We start from the raw sequence: 23,211 nt of genomic DNA on the forward strand, positions 1-23,211 counted from the left end.
GGATGGATGGATGGATGGATGGATGGATGGATGGATGGATGGATGGATGGATGGATGGATAGATAGATAGATAGATAGATAGATAGATAGATAGATAGATAGATAGATAGATAGATAGATAGATAGATAGATAGATAGATAGATAGATAGATAGATAGATAGATAGATAGATAGATAGATAGATAGATAGATAGATAGATAGATAGATAGATAGATAGATAGATAGATAGATAGATAGATAGATAGATAGATAGATAGATAGATAGATAGATAGATAGATAGATAGATAGATAGATAGATAGATAGATGGATGGATGGATACACTTTATTGATCCCTTTATTAATCAAATTAATTTAATTTAAATTCCAAATTAGACATTTTTCACCAGGTTGACGACAACCAGAACTTTTTTTAATGGTATACCTTTATTCTAGATATGAATGAAGAATAAAACTTGTGTTTTTCCACTTAAAACTTCATCATACATCCTTCAAAACACTTACATTTGTTTTCCCTCACTCCCTACTTCTTCCCTCCCTCTTTTTCTTACCTAAACACGAGTGATGCCTTTAGCTTCCGTGAGATGCGCCCCCCAAAAAAATAGAGGAAGGCCCATCATATCTTCCCGTGTATTTGACTTTCTATCATCAAGTTGCCACGGTTACAGCCGCAATATAGATCAGTGTCCATACGAGAGCCCTGGTTACTGTTTAACCTCCCCACCCACATTTGCCCAGATTAGGTAAATCAATAAGATAACAGCGGCAACAGCGGCCTTACCCTGAACAACCAACAACGCTCTTCTCACACTCCAACTTTCCCATTTCACACCTTTTGTTAGGGAACACTCGGGCGGGATGAGGCGAGATTGAAAAAAAAGAAAAAAGAAAGAAGTATTAAAAGGTCGACCCAGAAGACGTCATGGTCAACGTGAACGCGCAGGTCAGCTCGAGAATGGAACCTCCATTTGGTGAGTACTAGCGTTGTTTGTCATTGTTAACTTATTTTGGGCTAGTTGGTGAAACAGCTGTCGCGATCCCGGATGATCTGGGAGAGCGGTAGCATCCGCGGGTTGGTTCATGTTGTCACTGTCCCTTTTAGAAATGGAGGTGAGGCTTGATATGCTTTCTCATTTCTTAAGTCCTGGCGGTTTTCAAACCCTTTTCAACGCTTTTTAATAACAATCTGCAGATCTGAAGTCTTTTCCCTTCTTCCTTCAGTACAACTGACATTAATTTGAGCAAAATGGTTTAGAAAACGAGACAATTTCGCCAGAAAATATCGAAGCTATTCATCAACAATGAAAGGGTCAACATTTAACATGTGTATTCTTTTGGGATTGTGGGTGGAGTACCCTGGACTAACCCAGGGAAAAACTGGGAGAATCTTCGAGTTCTAAACCGGTGTTGTCGTTAGCATTTATTATAGCAATGCTAATCTGATGCTAACCTAAAAAAAAAGCTTCCACTGAAAAAGTTTATGCTATATTTGCTATGCTACATGTAGCAACATGCTATCATTACATTGTGCTACAGAAGAGGTTTTCGTTTTTTTTAAATCTACTAGAAACCGGTAAATTGATGGATTTTTTAGAGCACATGAGGACAACTCTTCAACCTGTGAACTTTCGCTAACGATAATAATTATTTTTGTTGTCTTTAAGCAATATTGAAAAGACGTTGCGTGTCAAGTTAGTGTCCGATCATCATGTTTTTCAAATTCATTAATTTAACACTAAACATCACACTTAGTCTCTGAAGTCAATGTTTTTTGTTTGCTTAGTGTTCTTTGGTGGCTGTATTTCAGTGAATGGTTAGTTAGATAGTTAGATAGACTTTTATTAATCGCTCTGGAGATCTCCTTCAGGAAATTGGGTTTCCAGTTCACAGCAGACGATAGCTTTATAAAATAAGAATAAAGTTCAAATAAAAGAACAAAGTCAAAGGATGACAAAGTGCAAATATAAAGAACATAGATCAAAGGAAATAACGCAAAGAAAAGGATACAAACATGGAAAAACATAATCTCTTCACTCCCCAAATTCAGAATTATACAGTCTTATAGAACGAGGAATGAATGAGTCCCTGAGTCTATTAGTGTTGCATCTACAGTATGTAAGGCTCACTTTATTTTGCTAATAAGTGAGTAAAAAATGATTTTGTTTCAAAGAAACGTTCAGAAAATATTGATCATTGGACGAGGAACAGATGATTAAATGTTGATGGTTTTATACAGTTCCATCTGGGTTCAGAGAGATTTTAAGGTTCTGTCATTCATTTGTATGGCATTTGCAATTGCAAATATTAATATAAAAGGATAAACGATTAACATATATAACATTACGTTGAATTAAACTTACCCTACAACTTAACAACAATCACTGAAACACATGTGATGGTTACAAGCATAAACTCTGGCTACAATGTTGACTAGTTTGCAAAGATCAGTTCCATCCTTGGGTTCAAGTTCCGGATCTCTGATCCTGATGGACGCCATTAGATCAGTGCAGGAAGACCATATTTCTGTGAGTCCACCAGACGCCTCTTCATATCTCCAGATCTAATGAATATTCAGCAGTAAATCAGTGGAGGCAGGTTTGTCAAAGTCAATCAAACGTGGGCCAAAATCTTGTTGTAGTCAAAGTTTTCGGCCAAGTTGGATATTGTATTGTCATTCTTTGAAGCTCAATTGATCTTGATCCAACGGTGAACCCCCATAATGCCTTTCTACACATTGCTCTATTTAGTAACAGCTGATTGGTCCCTACAATACTGTCACGTAAAAAAAAATGGATAAAGACCCTCTTAACCCTTGTGGTACCTCAAGGTCAAGGTGACCCGAAGGGTATCCCTTGCGTTGCCTCTGCGACAAGGTGAGCGATCTTCCACCACTGCATATGTATTTATGGACCCAGAGACGACACACGGGATACCTCAAACACATTTGTTTTCGGGCCCTTTCGGGTCAACTTGACCCTGAGATAACACAAGGATTAAACCTATTTATTCATCAGTTAAATATTAAAATAATACTAACTATACAATTGATATCAACATGACATTGTCGTCAACTTTTTATTTTTTTTATTTTGATAACTCAACTCAACTCAACTTTATTTATAAAGCGCTAAGTGCTGTACAATGACAAGAAAGCACAGTTTAAACACACAATGGTAAAAACAATATCAAATAAAACAAGTAAAAAGCACTTAAAACAGCTCAGCGTCTCATGCTGTGTTAAAAGCCAGGGAATAAAAGTGTGTTTTAAGACAAGATTTTAAATAATTCCTCTCATTTCATTTAAATACGATACTATCAGTTAGAAAAAGGTCTCTATCCATTTTTAACATGACAAATATTGTATTTAAAATTCTATCTTACTATCTCAAAGGCGATCGACTGCTGTGATTGGATGGCTGGGCAGCAAGGCATTATGGGAGCCATACAGGTCATGGTTACTGAGAGGGTTTTTGAAGGGGATGGCACATCATATGTGATGAGTTTGTAAATTCAAATACATGTTTAAATTCCTGTATTTAATTTAAACAACTCAGACATTTAATTGCACATTTTAATTAGCAGATTTCTTTGAATTCAAGGGGGTTTAACGCAATAAACGAGGGACCACTGTAACGATATTTATATGTAACAACCCCATGACGGTGGCAGATAAATAAATAAAGGAATTAAGTGATTAATAAAGTTTTTAAAGTAAAGTCTGCTGGTTCTGCTCTAGATCTTCCTAGACCTTGAAATATAAACATTAATTTGATGGTTCATGGTCATGGTTGACCAGCTTCACTAACCAGTAGCAGAGCCCGTCGAGCATGTGACCTGTTGACCATTAACAAGCACGAGAATTAACACTTAACACTATTAATCCCTGAGTCCAGGACTCCAATCAAATCTCATTGTGACAGGAATTATGGGATTATCCCTGAATGACTCGGGCCTTTACGTCCAGCCCCTCCTGGTTTTTCCACAAACAGCCAAGACCAGTGAGAACAGCCGCCGCTCTGTGGACCCTAGCCGGGGCCTGAGAGAGCAGCCCAGGCTGATGGGTCTTTGTTCAGCTGGCTCACGGGCAGAGCTCGGACTCCTCAGGGATGTACGCTCGGGATGGGACCCTGCACTGCTGCAACTCAGGTAAACACTGGGAGGTCACGCTTGGATAGACCAGTCCTTAGACGCGTTTGGATGATGACATGTCGTCAAACTACTACATCACATGCTTTAACTATTTTAAAACTATATTTTTAAATCCAAAATCAGCATCAATTTATCAAATTAGAGTAATTTGTACTACCTAAGAAGCGTCATTCTCCTTCATGTCCACGAGAGGGCAGCATCCCTCTATAGAATTGTTTTCCTCCTCCTGTAACAGCCTCTCAGACAAAAAGACCATTAGAATAAATTTAAATCCCCCAAGATTTGGATTTAGCAAAAGAAAAAATCTTAAAGTGAAGGTTAAAATTTAATAATAATAGTGCTTTCACAACGTATAAAATGTTATATAATGTTACTGTAAGTATGTACTTTTTTGAGTATTGTTTTGATTGGCTAAGCGCTTTGTGACCCTGGTCTCGAAAAGCGCTATATAAATAAATATTACTTACTTACTGTAAACCTATTGAATATTCTTTTTATATCATTTCCACAGACCTGTTAAACAATGAATAATCCAAGATTATTATATTTACATTATAATTTATATATATATTTTATTTACTACAGAGTTTTAATACAGTAGAGATACATTAATTCATTTCAATAGTGATAAAGAAAAGACTGGATGACAACTAAAAGTATACTTTTATATCTATTTATTTGATTTTAAAAGTACTATTAACCTGTTGTATAGTATTTGCATCACCTCACTGTTTCTCATGTTGTTAAACAGTAACTCAACTTTGATTTATATGTTTGTTTTTTTGAGTGGTTTCACTATAATTTTGTATCACATTATTCTTGAAATCTGTTCCATCTTAAGTAAATAATCGAATCTATAAAAATGATAATGATCTTTATGTGAAATTCTTTAGTCTGTGACCATCTTACAATAAACAAACATCGAGTCCCTTGCTTTGCCTCGTAAAACACGTAGACAATAAACGGATGACCGCAGACCGCAAATGGGCCGCGGACCACAAGTTTAAACCCTCTGTTCTAGACAATTCTATTTCCTCTGGGGCCACATCATATACAGTGGCTGTTTTAAGGGACCGTCAAGCCAAAAGAAGGGACAAATGTAAAATGGTATATGAAGGGAAACTGTTTTAAGATGAATAGAAAAAAAGAACATTCAAGCTTAGGTTCTAATTTGCTTGAATATCATTTTATTATAATTAATTTGTACATTCTAAAAAAAACATTTTTTACTATTTAAAATAAAATACATCAAATGCAAAATAAGTATTTTTGCCACCACAAAAAGAATCCTATATTTTTTTCACAATAAAAGTAAGGGTGAACTTAATTTTATTAATATAATTTATTATTTTAAATGCATTTTATTAAAAAAATATATTATGTAAAAGCACTACGAAAAGTATCAAACAAAAACCCATCGAAAGTACAAATAAAAGGCAGAATTAAAACAAAGATATTTAGGAAAATACATGTACAGAAATGCATGATATATAAATGATAATAAGAATGTCGATAAATAAATTGTGTAATATTCCATTTTGTATACATTTTATATAAAAATATCATGATTTTTAACATTTCTAAATGAGAGTTTTATAGTATAATTGTAGTCGGACGTTGTAGTCGTGGTCTAAACGGAGGTTTTATGCACTTTTTTTCCACTCCTGAGCTGAAAATACTCTGAGTAAACTGGTGCACTGGAGTGTGCAACAGCGTCCAGGCCTTCAAAGTCTTTCCTCGAGACATGACATGTCGGTCTGATGGTGGATATTTGCTGACAAGAGATGATTGAGGCAACGGTCAGAATGGTCCAGCCCGGGTTAATGATCGCACAGGTTTATCACTCGCAGTGATTGATTTACGCGGCGCAGGAGGCTCCGTGTTTATTGATGCAATTGTTGACTTATTTGCTGATCCGAGGTTTTTTTTTCACTCCGGTCTGGATATGAAGCAATGTCGTGTTTGTGACACGAGTACAAGAGAGAAACTTTTTCTTTTTTTTATTTAGAAAATGTGGTGATTAAAGGAGATTTAAAGTTGTTTTTATGTCTTAAAAGTTAAAAATCAGCTCTTAAATGTATAATTTATTTGTACTAATGAATGAATTAAAATAAATATTAAATAGAGTCAGGGTTTCGAAAGAAATCTGACACAAAGACGACGTAAAAAAAAACTGAGAGAAAATACATTTTTATTCGCTTTTTAAGTGACTGGATAAAAAGCAGAAATCTCAGAGACGCTTGCATAAGCTTATCTGTTGACAAGGTTTTCACTCTGACGCTTTACTCACCTCTACCTTTCAAACAAAATCTGACGCAGCACATCGTCTCACTCAAGGTGACCAAACTTGAAAATAACTCCCGAAAAAGTCCAATATTCCACATCCCATAATCCAATCAAAGGCCATTTCTTGATCGACCCGAGGTTCTCCAGAAAGGAGCGAGTAGAAAGTGGATGCTGGTGGTTGAGGAGAAGCTACTAATAGGCAGAGGTTGCAGATGGAGTTTGGTCAGTGGTCGAAGATTCCTATTCACAATATGTAGACAGGACTTTGTTCACAAACTGGAGTTTGAAGTTTCAAACGAGTGTTACATCAGGTCTCGACGGTCCTTTTGACTTTTAGCCTCGGGGCAGGAGTTTGGGTGAGTGATTAAGACGGATCGACGAGAGGCCATCAGTGCCGAGACACGACAACGACGCACACCTCGAGGGAAGACACAAACACAAACACACCTGCTCGAACGTGACATTGATGGACTCGTGTCTCGGTGACGGTGTCGGAATAGATTCAACTTTTGACAAAAATTATCATTAAATTAAGATATTTCTATTTCTATTGAAAAATATATTGTATAATTATTCTATTTTTAATGAAAACATAACTTGCAAATGTATTATTAGAGTCACTAGAACAAAATAATACACAAAAATTGTCTTTTTTGTCGCACACGTTAACGCATTTTGAATGTATCGCAAAATATAGTTGAATTTATGTTTGTAAAGCAGCTGAAAAAAATAATGTAACGTCATCATCTTTATTGTTTTGTTCCAAAAAATGTGATCCCTGATGGCAAACTGGAGTTTAAATGACTTCTACTTCAACGTTCATTTATATATTTGGACTAAAACAACTTTACTTCAAGAATACTTGTGTGATTGTGTCGCTTATTCCACTTCACCACGAAAAAAAACCTCTGTTTTGTTCTTTACATTTCTGGCAATACATCTGATTCTGTTTTAACACCCTTTAAAATTTGACACCAACGATGTGTAAATCACATATAAACATCAAACATTACATTAATAAATGATCATATAAACATATTGATGACATTAATGATAATAACATCATGTAAATATTCTAAAAAATGATGACAAAAAGTACCAAAAAAGGGGCAGAAACATGAATAACTTTTCTTTTTGATCTGTTGTTTAATAAACAGTTTGTTGTATATTTATATTTGGTTAACAACAGATTAAAAAATGCTTGAGTGTAGTTGTAAACGAAACAATTGTACATGTACGATATATACAAAATAAAAGTATGATAGATGTGTGGTTTGAATGTGTTCTATCATTTAAAATACAGCTGAAATTCTTTTTGTAGTTGAAAAACAGTTTTTAAATCTTAATTTACGTATGTTTAAAATCTTTTAATCATACATTTCACAAGTAAATAATGTATGAAAACTGTTCTTTTTTCTCGCTGTTTCCATAAACACATAAACAAAGAACAATGTAACTGTGTAATCAGATTAGAACTGTGTGTATTTGGAAGCTGATCTTAATCTACTGTTTATGCTGCGAATTCAGGAGCAAATACAATTTTGAAGAAGAAAATAATATTAACGAAATTAAATAAGAAGATAAACAAGTATTCAATTCAAACATTTTGTTGATTTAATAAAAGTTGAATATTTATTTTAATACATTTTAATCATTACAAATGCGATTATTTATTATTTAGTATCTACTAATAATTGAGCAGATTTTGTTTTATAAAACAAATACAGTGAATAAATTCCCAGAAAAAAATGTGTTCAATTAAATCAAAGTATTTATTTTAACCGTTTTGTTGTATGTTGTTGACCTGGATAAGTAGTACAATCTCAGGTACATGTGTTTTTGCAGACATAATAATATTAATAAAAAATAATATTTAATTAAAGAGCTGATATCGAGACATTTTCCATTTTTTAATAAGCATCACACGTGACTTTACCCCGGAAGTTCTTTATATTTTTGTACGAACAAAGTTGAACGATGTGTTACGTATCGCAAAGTTCGCTATTTGTTTTAAATTAATTAATGTTTTATTCGTATATATATATAAATAATAATACAAAATACATATTTATTAATTAATATTGTTTTATTCGTGTTCTATCCTGTACTCACCACCGTAGCAAACGTTCTCCTCCATGAACGTGACGTAAAAAGCGCAGATTGATGACATCAGATGTCGCATTCAATGACCCTCAGTAAATAGTAGAGTTTAGCATTTGAAAGAAATACCTACAATACATAATTAACAATCCTTAAATAAGGCAATTTACTTACGAATATTACATTATTAGCTGTTTTAACCTCTTTTATACACAGAATAACCATATTATTTATAGATTTGTTGGATTTAAAGTGACTTAAGTGTTTAAAAAACATTTTGAAATGAACTTTTCGCCACTTTCTCACACTCTCGAGACAGGTCTGGATTAACTGGGGCGGCTTCAAACTTTATAGTCCCGTGTGTTCCTTGAGGAGGTTTAAGATGAGAGCGGGCGATAAAAAAAAAGCTCTTTTAATGACATGTAAGATAAGATTTACTGACGAGTGACTCATTGGAAGCTGATCCACATCCATCCGCCCCCCCCTCGCTCTCTTCTTTGAAATAATCAGTTGACTTCTTGAGCAAATAAGAGCCCGGAGAGCAACACAGATCGAACACGAAAGAGATGTCGTAACCCACGACCCCTGCACACACTCACCAATAACCATCAACCTGGGGTTCGAGACCCATCAGAGGCTTCTTCGTATCGAGTCGACGAGATTAGTAACAACTATTGACGCTCTGATGGTATTAGGAGTTTATCACCGCGATGATGGGGGTCTTTTTGTTTTTTTACGACGTGTTTATGATGAGTTTGTATAATTTCAGTGGATGGTTAACAAGTTCATCTACGTGGAGTTTACTGCCGAGGTTTGCATGAACTGTGGATCATTGACCTCACGCCGTGTCCTGGCACTTTCTCTTCAAACACCAACTACTGTTTGCCGTGCAGAGGCTGCGAGGTCCGTCCATTAGCTACTTTAGTTTTTATGGCTGTATAAAAAGTTATAGAAACGATAACGTCCGGAGTGTTTATCGGGAAACCGTGGCCACGTTAAGTACCTGAACGTCCCAACGATGCAGATATAGTTTATCAAAGATAAGTTACATATTAAGATGTTGTTTTTTTCCTGGTATTTGGCGGAGATCACTCTTCACTTGCCAGGTCGAGGAGCGTGTCGTCTGCATAGAGGTTCACGTCAGGTTCCTCTGCTGCCTCGGTTCTGTAACCTTTCCCCTGAAAAGTTACATCTCTGTGGACTCCGAACCCCAACAAATCTGCATGTATTAAATTGTTATTATTTATAAAACAAAATACATGTTTACGATGCCCTTTGGCACATCAACTTGTATAGTACATCAATTACCACTTGACGTTGGATCTGTTATCATTGTCAAAATTATTTTTGGATATCATTTTTTTATATAAAGTTTCCAATTTGGGAAACATTTTGAAATTGATAAATATCAGTTTAATGGTTTAAACTTTGACACTTACATCCAAATTTATGCTTCTAAATGTCGGTTTTTCTATTTCTCATTTTTAGATTTCAAATAATATAAAAAAGAACTTGTGTTATTATAATACAACAAGTTAAATAAATAGGTAAAAAACACTTTTTGTAAGGGAAAGTCATTAAAAAATTGTTTAAACTTTAAAACTTACGTCTAAATTCACGCTTCGAGATGTTTGTCGCTCAGTTTTACATTTCAAATTATATTAAATAACAACTTATTTTATGATAATAAAAGTAGTTCAATAAATATTTATAAAAAAGATTCTTTGAGGTAAAGTCATAAAAAATTGTTCAAACTCTGACGCTACGTCCAGATTTATGCTTCAAAATGTATTTTTATTTATCTCTCATTTAAAAATGTCAAATATTATTAAAAACCAACTTATTTCATGATAATAAAACTAGTTAAATAAATATTAAAAAGCCCTTTTTTTAAGGTAAAATCATTAAAAAATGGTTTAATCTCTGATGCTACGTACAAATGTAAACTTCAATCTCATTTAAAAATTCAAATAATATAATAAAAAACAACTTGTTTTATAATAATATATGCCACATCCAAATTAAAGATTCAAAATGTTTTTAAAAAAAAAGAAAAGAAAAACAAATTATTTTATCATAGTAAAATGAGTAAAATAAATAGAAATAAAAACACTTTTTCTAGGGAAAAGTCATTAAAAATCACCCAATAGCAATTAGCATTAGCGTGGCCGTTTACTCATTTTTTTGTCTTTCCATAATTAGTTTGTTCTGATTTATTATCCGGAGTGTGAAGCAGAAAGTAAGATAAGAAAATCAAACACTCTAGTAGTTGAGTGATCTCTCCGCCATCTGTTGACTCGACCAAGAAGCCAACCGTCTTCTGGAATTTCTGGCAGAATATTCTCTGTAAACATGAACACTTAACGCAATATTTCCATCCTTTTATTGACGTGTTTTTGTCAGATTTTGAGCCCGATTTGACCTGAAAAAAGTCACTTTTGGTCGACTCTTTGCTGGGTTTGGTCTCAACAGCTATTGACCAGAGATATGAACGTTTTTATCTGTGGAGAGAGAGAGAAAGAACGAGGGATGAGGAGTTAAACATCAACCACCTCTTCTCTCCTGGACGGCAGCTCATATCCCTGGAGCTTCCATGTAGGTGAGGGTTGCCCATCAGCCGGTCCCGGGGTTTCTACCTCGGATCTGGGTGGAGCTTTTGGTCCCAAAAGAGGGAGGGTGTGGAGGGGGGGGGCCCGAGGTGTGTGGATGTGAGAGGAGCTGGAAAGGGGGGGGGGGCCACATTAGCTTCTCGGTCAAGTCTTTTTGGGCCACACTGTCCACCGGTTTGGGAGGAAATCAGTTTAAAAAAAATCACACGCAGACATGGACATGGCCGACTACAGCGAGGCCCTGGACCCGGCCTACACCACCCTGGAGTTCGAGAACATGCATGTGCTGGCCATGGGCACGGGTGAGTCTCATAAGTGTGTAGGGGGGTGGAGTGGTGGGGTGGTGGGGGGGGTGAACTTTGAGACTTTTACTCAGGCAAAAAACTTTGGATCCAGAAAAGGGGTCAATTGTCCATCGGCTTTTTGCCCTCAGGGGGACGATCCTTGATCCTTTTTTTTTTTTTTTTAATCACTTCTGGGTCCAACAGTTGATTAACAAGGACGTGATCCCAGCGGGTCCAACGGGTCCATTTTTTACCAAGTCTCTCGTTACAATTGAGGGCGAGATTTTGACGTTTTCATTGAGACGAGCGTTCTCCCATGACGTGGATCTATTGACCCAGAATATCATGTAATCCAACCGTCTTCGTGATGGATGAGGCCGTGAAGGTGACGCTCGGTCTGGGGGAGAATCTAGAAAAATAAAATAAAAATGTCGCCAGTGATTGTCTTCGGAGACGTAATCAGATTCAGATCAATGGTGTTGACTTTTGTCTGAGCTGCTGATGGTTTGATCACGGAGCGGATGATTGATGGCGTCACTGAAGACGTTCGCACCTGAACTGATGTCGTCCAGCGTCGGACGAGCCGTTTGCATTTACAATAAAACATTAATCATGCGGGGAATTGTTGTTTTTGACACATTTGTAGTTTAAAAAACAACATTATCTTTATTTAAATGGACGAGTGATTAGATACAGCCGTCCTCGAAAATGTACTAAAAGTATTTAAAGTTTTTTTAAAGATACAAACAAGACATTATCTTTTCTAAAATGATGTTTTTAAAACAAACAACCCATGTTGAAATAGAGTATACTTTAAGTATACTAAAGTCTACTTAATTTGAAGTACAGTATGTCAAAAGAAAACTTAAAGTATGCTACTTCAGTTTTAGCAGAAAATAAGAATACTCATAGTACACTTGAATATACTTCATTATGCTAAGAGATGACAAAACTAAACTTTAAGTGTTCTACTTCAGTTTTAGCAGACAATAAGAATACTCAAAGTACACTTGAATATACTTCTATTTGCTAAGAGATGACAAAACTAAACTTCAAGTATACTCCTTCAAGTTTGGTATACAATAAGTATACTTTTACTACACTTAAATATACTTATTTTTGTCCAAAGTGGGCTTTAAGTATATTACTTCAATTTTAGTATACAATAGGAATACTCATAGTAAACTTTAACATACTTCTACTAGCTAAGGGATGTAAAAAGTAAACTGGAATGATACTACTTCAATTTTAGTATTTAATAAGTATACTTAAAGTACACTTAAATATATTTCTATTTGCTAAGGGATTTGAAAAGAAAACTTCAAGTATACTACTTCAATTCTAGTATTTAATAAGTATACTCATAGTACACTTGAATATACTTATTTTTGCGAAACCATGTTTTTTCCGTATGTTAGTCACATGATTATTACTATGTATATATTATATTAAGTATAGTTACTGTTACAAAAAAATATATATATAATAATAAAGACCATAAACGCTTCTATAAAATCATTAAATATAAACAGAATTCACTAAATTGACACACACAATAAAAGCTTATCGCTTAGGAAGTTGCATTCTTTTGCACGTTTTTTCTGATAATTTTGAAAATAATTATATATTACTTTAATCCTTGAAGTTTGTCAGTTGTGTAAGTGGACTCAAATACTTAAGTTTTACACGTTATCAATTGGTTTTGGATGAATAGTGTCAGAGGTCGAGTAAACAAAACATAAAAATATATTTTTTTATTGTCTTCAACCTGCGTTTGTTGACTTCTTTCTGAAAAGCAGTTTATTGAAGTGATGAGTCATGATGTCAACAAGCCTGATGGTCTAGAGTTTGATGAACATTAACTAGGATTGATCGGGTTGTTCGGAGCTCCTGCAGGCCGCAGGGATATCTTCGGTGGCCTGGATTTGGCCCTCGTGGCTCGCTTTATCATGTTTCACAATCGATCCCATTTTTTATTTTTTAAGTTTAAGTTTAATTCTCTCATGTGATGAAGTTCTGATCCGGTTTCTCCCCCGACCTCCAGACTCGTCCCCGTCCGAGAGCGCCAACATGAGCGGCTCCGGGCACCTGGCGGCGGGGAGCCTGTGCGCCATCTGTGGCGACCGAGCCACCGGCAAACACTACGGGGCCTCCAGCTGCGACGGCTGCAAGGGCTTCTTCAGGAGGAGCGTCCGCAAGAACCACATGTACTCCTGCAGGTTCAACAGACAGTGCATCGTGGACAAGGACAAGAGGAACCAGTGCAGATACTGCAGGTTGAAGAAGTGCTTCAGAGCCGGGATGAAGAAAGAAGGTACGTCCACGGCGGGGGCCACAGTGTAGTCTGTGGTGAGGGGCCGTCAAGACAAGAAAGAGAAGGAAAAGCAGTAGTAGAATTAGTAGTAAAAGTATAAGTGGTAGTAGTAGTAGAATTAGAAATAAAAGTATAAGAAGTAGTAGTATTAGAATTTTTTAGTATAAATTTAATTATTAAAAGTAGTAGAATTAGAACTAAAAGTAGAATTAGAAGTAGTATAAGTATAAGTATGAGTAGTAGTAGAATAAGTATAATTAGTAAAAGCAGTGGTGGAAATAGTAGTAAAAGTAGAATTAGTAGTAGTATAAGTATAAGTAGTAGTAGAATTAGTAGAATAAGTATAATTAGTAAAAGCAGTAGTGGAATTAGTAGTAAAAGTTTAAGTAGTAGTAGTAGTAGAATTAGAAATACAATTATAAGAAGTAGTAGAATTAGAATTTGTAGTATAAATATAATTATTAAAAGCAGTAGTAGAATTAGTAGTAAAAGTAAAATTAGTAGTAGTATAAGTATAAGAAGTAGTAGAATCAGTATAATTAGAAAAAGAAGTAGTGGAATTAGTAGTAGTAGAAGTAGAAGTAGAAGTAGTAGTAGAATTAGTAGTAAAAGTATAAGTATAATTAGTAGAAGAATTATCAGTAGAAGGAGAATAAGTAAAAGCAGTCGTAGAATTACAAGTAGAAGTAGTAGTATAATAAGTAAAAACAGTAGTAGAATTAGTAGTGGAAGTAGAAGTAAAAGTAGTCGTATAATTAGTAGTAAAAGTATAAGTACAAGTCGTGGTAGAGTTAGAAGTAAAAGTATAGGTAATAGTAGAATTTGTAGTAGTATAGTATAATTGTAAAAGCAGAAGTAGAATAAATAGTAAAAATATTGGTAAAATTAGTAGTAAAAGTAGTCGTAGAATTAGTAGTAAAGATATTAGTAGAATTAATAGTAAAAGTATAAGTAGAATTAGTTGTACAATTATAAGTAGTATTTTAATAAGTAGTATAAGTACAATTAGTAAAAGTAGTACTATAATTAGTAGTAAAATTATAAGTACAATTAGTAGTAAAAGTATAAGTAGAATTAAAAGTAAAAGTATAAGTAGTAGTAGAATTAGAAGTGAAAGTATAAGTATAAGTAGTAGTAGAATTAGTAGTACAAGTTTACTTAGTAAAAGCAGTAGTAGAATTAGTAGTAACAAGAATATTCATTGTACCTCAAAAAGATTTAAGTTCATTTAAAAACATATATTTTGATTAAAAAGGTACTTTTACATGAGATAATACTTTAAGCATATTTATCTTGGTTTTATTACTTTTATACTTTTTATTACTTTATTTGTGCTTGACAGACCTTAAGGAATTGTATGTGATGATATAATGAACATAAATAATTCTATGTAATGATTAGTGATCAGTTCTTCTGACGACGGGTGAGAGAGACATGTCTGCCGTGATGTCGCAACAGAAGTACTTTGTTAATGATCTCGGGCGAGTCTGAGCGGCTTATGCTGAGCAAACACTTGAGAGCAATAATCGCCATATACTGATAAACAGCACAACCTTGGGAGCCTTTATTTTTCTTTCAAATGAGTCAGTGTTTAATCTGGGCTCGGCCCGGTCTCACCAGTACTCTGTGTGTTCCCAGCCGTGCAGAACGAGAGGGACCGGATCAGCACCAGGAGGTCCAGCTATGAGGACAGCAGCCTTCCGTCCATCAACGCCCTCATCCAGGCGGACGTGCTGTCTCGACAGGTGAGCTGATGGCTACAGTCGAAAGCACGACACGGGTATTGACGGTCGTTCTCGCTCAGATCACGTCGCCGTCGCCCATCCTCAGCAGCGACGTCCGGACCAAGAAGATCGCCACCATCACCGACGTGTGCGAGTCCATGAAGCAGCAGCTGCTGGTGCTGGTGGAGTGGGCCAAGTACATCCCGGCCTTCTGCGACCTCCCCCTCGACGACCAGGTGACACCAGGACGTTCCTACAGACTAGTCCATCAATCGATCAATCAACTCTGACAGTCTCTGATGTTCACTGAAACAACATCCAAACAAGACGTTATCTTCTTCTAAAATTATGTTTTTAAACCAAATAACCCTCTAAAATAGTATCGATAATTATTCTACGTAGGTGTACTGTTTTGAAGTACAGTATGTCAAAAGAAAAACTTCAAGTACACTACTTCAGTTTTAGCAGAAAATAAGAATACTCATTGTACACTTGAATATACTTTATTTTGCTAAGGGATGACAAAACTAAACTTCAAGTGTACTACTTCAAGTTAGTATACAAAAAGTATCTCTAAGTACACTTAAATATACTTATTTTTGCTAAGGAATGTCCAAAGTGGGCTTGAAGTATATTACTTAAATTTTAATATACAAAATGAATACTCATAGTACACTTGAATATACTTATTTTTGCTAAACCATGTCAAAGTAAACTTTTAGTATACTACTTCAATTTTTGTATACCATAAGAATACTCATAGTACACTAGAATATACTTCATTCTGCTAAGCAATGTCAAAACTAAACTTCAAGTGTACTACTTCAAGTTAGTATACAAAAGGTATCTCTAAGTACACTTAAATATACTTATTTTTGCTAAGGAATGTCCAAAGTGGGCTTGAAGTATATTACTTCAATTTTAATATACAAAATGAATACTCATAGTACACTTGAATATACTTATTTTTGCTAAACCATGTCAAAGTAAACTTTTAGTATACTACTTCAATTTTTGTATACCATAAGAATACTCATAGTACACTAGAATATACTTCATTCTACTAAGCAATGTCAAAAGTAAACTTCAAGTACACTCCTTCTATTCTAGTATAGAATAAGAATGCTCATAGTACACTTAAATATACTTGTATTTGATAAGGGATGTCAAAAGAAAACTTCTAGTATACTACTTCAATTTTAATATTTAATAAGCATGCTCATAGTACACTTAATATATTCATTTTTGCTAAGGGATGTCAAAGTATACTACTTCAATTTAAGTATAAAACAAGTATACAAATAGTACACTTGAATATACTTATTTTTGCCAAACCATGTCAAATTAAACCTCAAGTATACTACTTTAATTTTTGCATACAATAATAATACTCATATTACATTTGAATATACTTCATTATGCCAAGGGATGACAAAAGTAAACTTCGAGTATACTACTTCAACTTTAGTATAAAAAAAGTATACTCTTATTACACTTAAATATACTTATTTTTGGTAAGGAATGTCCAGAGCGGACTTCAAGTATAATACTTAAATTTAAGTATACAATAAGAATACTTATAGTACTCTTAAATATTTTTGCTAACAATGTCAAAAGTAAACTTCAAGTGTACTACTTTAATTTAAGTTTAAAATAAGTATACTCATAGTACACTTGAATATACTTAATTCTTGCCTTGTGTTCATCGCAGACATAATTGTAAATTCAAGCTCGTAGTTGATTTCTTATTTTTAAATCAGGTCTGAATTATTATAATAAATAAACTATTCATGTTTTTCTTAAAACAACTGTCGCTGAGAAAAACACTGACATCCGTTGCTGTTAATATGTTTAATCCTGGTTAGGATACAATGAGCAGGATTTAAACTGCAGAAAAGCAGGAGCTGAATCATTAACAGTGTCATCGCACGGCCTTGGTCACTGATTGGCTCGTTCACCGGGAGAAGCTTTTAATGTGAAAAGAACAAATTAAACAAGGAGTTTGTAAAAGGACCTTGATTTTTTACGTTTACGGACCCACCTAAACATTACGACCACCAGCCCTTTTTTTCCCCACCGACGTGGTGATGGCGGCCATCTTTTTGGTGTTTCAGATCATGCTATCTGAAAACTTTATTTTGAAAATAAGTGATGATTTCTCTTCTTGCAACAAATGGTGACATTTAATTTCCTCAGGGGCCACATTTTATACAGTGGCTGATGTAAGGGGCCATCAAGCAAAAATAATAGAAGAAAAAGTATACAAATAAAGTACCAAAACCAAGCTTTATATGCTAAACTTTTTCTAATATAAAAGTACTCCCTTCAATCGATTTGCGTGGCAATAAATACTCACAAAAGCTACTATAAAATGCTATAAAAATACCATCAAACGGCCCCATGTGGCCCCCCGGCCCCGCGTCAGGATGGACCAAGTATGAAGGCTAAACTATTAAAATAATGTATCAAATATGTTTTTCTATTGTAATATGAAATATTGCACCTGTATATACATTCATTATGTAGATAAAATATGTTGAATATAAATAGTCCCGAGTGTTATAAACTACTGAAATTTACAGTTTGACACATGTCACACAATGTAATACTGGCCATGGTTGTGTTACAGGTGGCGCTGTTGCGAGCTCATGCTGGAGAACATCTCCTGCTGGGGGTTTCAAAAAGGTCCATGTTGTACAAAGACATTCTCTTATTAGGTAAATATACATTTTCGTCCATTATGTCATCCTTGGAAGCCTGATATCACAACCGAGTTTTCTTCCAGGTAACGACCACATCATTCCTAGGAACTGCTCCGAGCTGGAGGTGGGGCGGGTGGCGGTGAGGATCCTGGACGAGCTGGTGCTTCCCTTCCAGGACCTGCAGATCGACGACAACGAGTACGCCTGCTTGAAGGCCATCGTTTTCTTTGACCCAGGTACCGTCGAAGCAAACGCCGCCAACGCTTCCGCTCTGTAAACACTCCGGATTTTTTTCTGTTTGCTCCCAGATGCCAAAGGGCTGAGCGACCCTGGGAAGATCAAACGCATGAGATACCAGGTCCAGGTCAGCCTGGAGGACTACATCAACGACCGGCAGTACGACTCCCGGGGGAGGTTCGGCGAGCTGCTGCTGCTGCTGCCGACGCTACAGAGCATCACCTGGCAGATGATCGAGCAGATCCAGTTCGTCAAGTTGTTCGGCGTGGCCAAGATCGACAACCTGCTGCAGGAGATGCTGCTGGGAGGTGAGCGAGGACCAGGAGGGAGTCGAACTCAACCACACAAGGGTCTAGGATTTTAGCCTTAATCGTGGGCCGGATAAATGTAAACTCACCGAGAAACTTCCTTCAGCATCATTTTTACTCTAGTATTTCAAAACACTATTTGTATTGAATATTTGTACCAAAATGCAAAAGCAACCTTCACACGGACAAAAAACAAAAGGTTTCTACAATAAGTTTTCAAAAATTATATACAATAAAAACAAAGTGTCCAAGTTCTTAAGTGTCCATATCACATTAGGGGTTTGTCCAAATTTGCGCACTTCTGCATTTGCACTTAATATTTTGAGTGCGTCCCGATTAGCAGTGCTTTAAAATGTAGTGTGCAATGAGCACTTAAATTGACAGAAAATTTAGTGTGGATCGATGGACACTTTCCACCCTTAACGGCGGCCATCTTAGTGACGTAGCTGATGCTAAACGGAAGCTACATCACTGACGACGCGTCTTCGGAGCAGATACTGACAAATGTCTTGATAAAAAACGAATTTTACCACAAATACACAACAACAGTAATAACACAATTTAATATACGACTTCATAACTTGTTTCAATTGACTAAAAGTGCTGTCAAGTGTCCCCGATAGTGTTCCAATGGCTGGTTGCAATTAGCGTTAAAAAGTAGTAGAAGAAGAAGCTGTCGAGTCATTTCCTGTTAGTGTGTAGCAACAGTTTTTGATTTGAGACAGTACTACCCTGTCGGAATTTGAGCGTTGGACAAATAAGTTAACCGTCCTACAGTGTACTGTAAAGCAGTGCACTTAGAGTAGAGCGCGATTTGAGACACAGCGAAGCTTAAAGAGCAACACAACACTCAGGGAGACTGACAAAAAAGAAGACAGCGGTGATCAGACAAAAAGATGACAAAAACACAAGAAAAGCGAAAAGGAAGTCCACCAAAAGAGAAATCTTGAAGGTACAAACCAAGGATTCAGGATTATAATCCGGCGCCTGTTGCTGTGGAGTTAATTTTCTAAAGAGCCCTAACTGCTGAGAGAGCAACAGGCGTTTGGGAAACAGAAATGAGGGACGTAACGAAAATAACGTGTAGTGTAGATGCCCGTCCAGACATCGTGATCCAGACTAAATCATGTTTATTTATTTTTTTTATCTTCCGTGTTCAGGTTCTGCCAACGAAGCGCCACACGCCCCTCACTGCCTCCACCCTCACCTGGTCCAAGAGCACCTGAGCAGCAACGTCATCGTGGCCGGCAACATGCCCACGCCCATCCACAACGGACAGATCTGTGAGTGCAACACCAATAGACCCAGGGACTCATTAATTCCTCGCGCTATTAGATTGTATAATTTTGTATCTATCTATCCCATGAATCTTCAGTTTGATATTTCCCCATTAGAGTCACACATTAATCTAAATGTTCAGACCCAGGTGTGGCCCTTCGGCTGGATTTATGTGGCCCTCATGAGGTCAAAGATCACGATTTTATTTTGTATTTATTTCAATTTTTCATTACTCGTTTTTAAATGTTACAAAATAGCTTTTGCTTTAGGACTTGTCATTTTTGTGAGTATTTTTTAGCCCTCAAAAAGATTTAAGTGATTTTTTTTTGTTATATTGGGAGGGAAGAGCTTTTATATGAGATTTAAAAGAGAGAAAAGCTTTATAAAATACATTAGAAATAATTATTGTTGAGTATTTAGCTTAAATATGCTGTTCTACTATACCTACTAAGAACAAAATAAGTCTTTTTATTTAGTTTAGTGAGATTTACGATTAGTAAATTAATCTTCCGGTTTAAGATACGACTAGTTACTTTGGAAAAGTGTCCACACAACACAAACACATGTTTTAAATATATACATTTTTCTATTTTATTTCTTAAATATGCCACTGAAACAATGTTATATTATAATAATTTCTGAATTATTTAAATAATTGTATGACAAAATGCAAGAACCTGGTTAATTAAATATAATGTACAATTAGACCTTTTTCGTTTTTCAGAGCAAAACCGAGTCATGGTGATGAGGTTCCAGGAAAATAGCATTTTAAGTAATGGATCTGGTTAAATACAGAACATAATTATTTCCGTCTAGTTCAGGTAGCACTGAGGTCAAACAAATATCCAAAGTAATCCTTTAAATTCTTCATGGGAACTAATCTGGATTATTTTTCCTTTTTTATCAAAGAGAACTTGTGTTATTCTTTCGTAATACGCTCAGAAATGTCACACTGCTTTTTCCCAACACTTCAACTCTGCGTCAATATTCATGCTTCCTGTTTCTTCTCCCCCTGCAGCCACTCCTGAGACCCCCATTCCATCCCCGCCGGCCGCCTCCAGCTCCGAACACTATAAAATGCCTCAAGGGGTGATAGCCACGGTTCCCAAACAGCCCACGTCCATCCCTCAGCCCACCATCACCAAGCAGGAAGCCATTTAAAAGTTATTTTAGAGTGTATGAGCGTCAGGGATTGTGCGACACAGTAGCTAAGCAACAAGATGGTTTATGATGGACTACGGAAGTGCATCACGTCCAGCAGGGTTTAGATGAAGCTCAGAGCGTCCTACCGTGGAGCACGAGAACCATGTTTGTGTCTGTTTTTTATTTTTTTATTTTAAGTTTTAATGTTAAACCCATCTTATTCAAAACTTCAAATTATTTCACTGAATTACCTTTCATAATATTTATTTAAAAAACGTGTACCTGCGTTGTTTTACTTTTCGTTTCAACTTTTGTATTTATTGACGAGACAACAAATACATCTTGTTATATTCGTCTTCAGCTGCGGAAAGTCAATAATAAACACAACTTAAGGGGAAGATGTTTTTGTTTAATTGACTATCAAATGAAAAAAAAAAAAATCAGTCATAATATAATTAAAAAAATATGGCTGAATAAAATGGTATAATATCTGAAACGATATTTATTACAAAATGATCCTTCAACAGAAGTTGGAATAAAAAACATCATAAATACTACAATTAAATTAATACAATAAATAATATTTAGGGGGGAAAATATAAAATAATCAAGACATTTAAAATAAAAACTTGAAATAAAAAAAGAACAGATACAACCGTCGGTCCTTTCACTCTGCGGTAGAAATGCGTAACCGCGAAATGATGACGTCATATCCGCTGCGTTGTCAACGAAGACACGATGGTTCCGGTTACGATGTTACAACGGGCCTGATGTTGTGTCGACAATGTTGTATTTTCTACAGTGAACACACAGTTTTCTAGACGAAATCCTACTAAAAAAAGTGTGTATTATTTTGTAAGCTAGATTTATATATTTAGGTTTCTTGAAATCCCAGGGAAGCGAGCGTGGAGAGAATGTTTTATTTTGTGTAGTACTGCTATGATGGTAGACTGAACTGTGCCTTGTAACCGGAACTGCCTTTTAATGTGAAGAGAAATAAATAAATCACGGTTTATTTTTATATTCGGTGTTGTTTGTTTGTTTGTTTGTGCACGTGTCACCTTCGGTGTGAAAGATTGTACAAAAGTGAACAAACAACAGGGAGTGACAAGGTAAGGAGAAAAGAATAAAGAGGTCCAACGTGTCACTCACTGATAACTGTTCATATCTTGTTGCTGTTTCTGATAAACGGTTGAGGTCATAAAAGATGACACTGGTGTCAAGGTGAGGTTCAAAGACTTGAGGTCAAGAGACAGAAAGAAGAAATTGTTGAAAATCAGGAACATAAAATAAATAAATCAATGAGTTTCTTAACGATTAACGGTAAAGTGCCATCAAAAGAGAGATAATGTGTTAAAAATAAGTGTGTTAAAAGTAAAAATCGTCACGACTATTGTTATTGTAAGGACGACAAGACCTGTGTGTATAGCGCCCTCTGCTGTTACATAGAGAGCAGTTATTTATCTCACTGAAATGCATAGGGCGATACTCTTTATTTTAATAATATATACACGTTGTTAAAAACATGCTTTATGGGAAATATTTAAGAGCAATCTGTGTAATCTTAAAACATAATTTTAGCATTTACTTTCCGGCTTGTGACAACAGATATAATTATATTTCATGTGGAAAAGTTACAGCCAATGGGCCACATGCAGAAATTCATCTACACTTTACTTTTACTCTTTTACTTCATTTTGGATTTATTTTTGTGAATAATAACCAGTACAACTCGAAATATAACGTAAACTATACGTTAAATATAACTAAAGTTCGTTGTTATAGTACTTCTGGGTCCTATAAATATTTCACATTTTATATTTTGAAACACAAATCAGAAATTAAAATACAACAATAACATTTGATTTTGTAGTTTTAATTTTCTTTCAATATATGCAGTGGCAGGTTTGGTTAACCGGAGTGTGAAGCCTGGATGAGATGATGATGTATAATTTAATCATTTTAACGAAATTATGGCAAATTCTGGGACTGTTTACTGAAAAAATATTAAATACTTCTTCCGGTTCAACTTATAATAATACCTATGTTTAAAAAGTCCCTGCATATTTGCATTTTG

The 23,211-nt window shown here is 35.4% G+C and overlaps 1 protein-coding gene across 2 annotated transcripts; it reads left to right on the top strand.

The window, feature by feature from the left end:
* The first annotated feature begins 940 nt into the window (after positions 1-940).
* On the top strand, positions 941-22,155 carry hnf4a (hepatocyte nuclear factor 4, alpha). Of its 2 annotated transcripts, none has more exons than XM_087782411.1 (9): positions 941-971; positions 13,473-13,742; positions 15,381-15,487; positions 15,547-15,702; positions 18,096-18,183; positions 18,252-18,404; positions 18,477-18,713; positions 19,874-19,996; positions 21,010-22,155. In XM_087782411.1, the coding sequence occupies exons 1-9, from the start codon at positions 956-958 to the stop codon at positions 21,150-21,152; spliced, it is 1,293 nt and encodes a 430-aa protein (XP_087638537.1). In that variant the 5' UTR covers positions 941-955; the 3' UTR covers positions 21,153-22,155. The 2 variants fall into 2 exon arrangements, with proteins under 2 accessions (XP_087638537.1, XP_087638536.1); XM_087782410.1 differs by lacking the exon at positions 941-971 and adding an exon at positions 11,318-11,446.
* Positions 22,156-23,211: the final 1,056 nt, after the last annotated feature.

Source organism: Callionymus lyra, chromosome 19 (assembly GCF_982586985.1).
Source record: "Callionymus lyra chromosome 19, fCalLyr1.hap1.1, whole genome shotgun sequence".
In the NCBI taxonomy this organism is placed as follows: domain Eukaryota; kingdom Metazoa; phylum Chordata; class Actinopteri; order Syngnathiformes; family Callionymidae; genus Callionymus; species Callionymus lyra.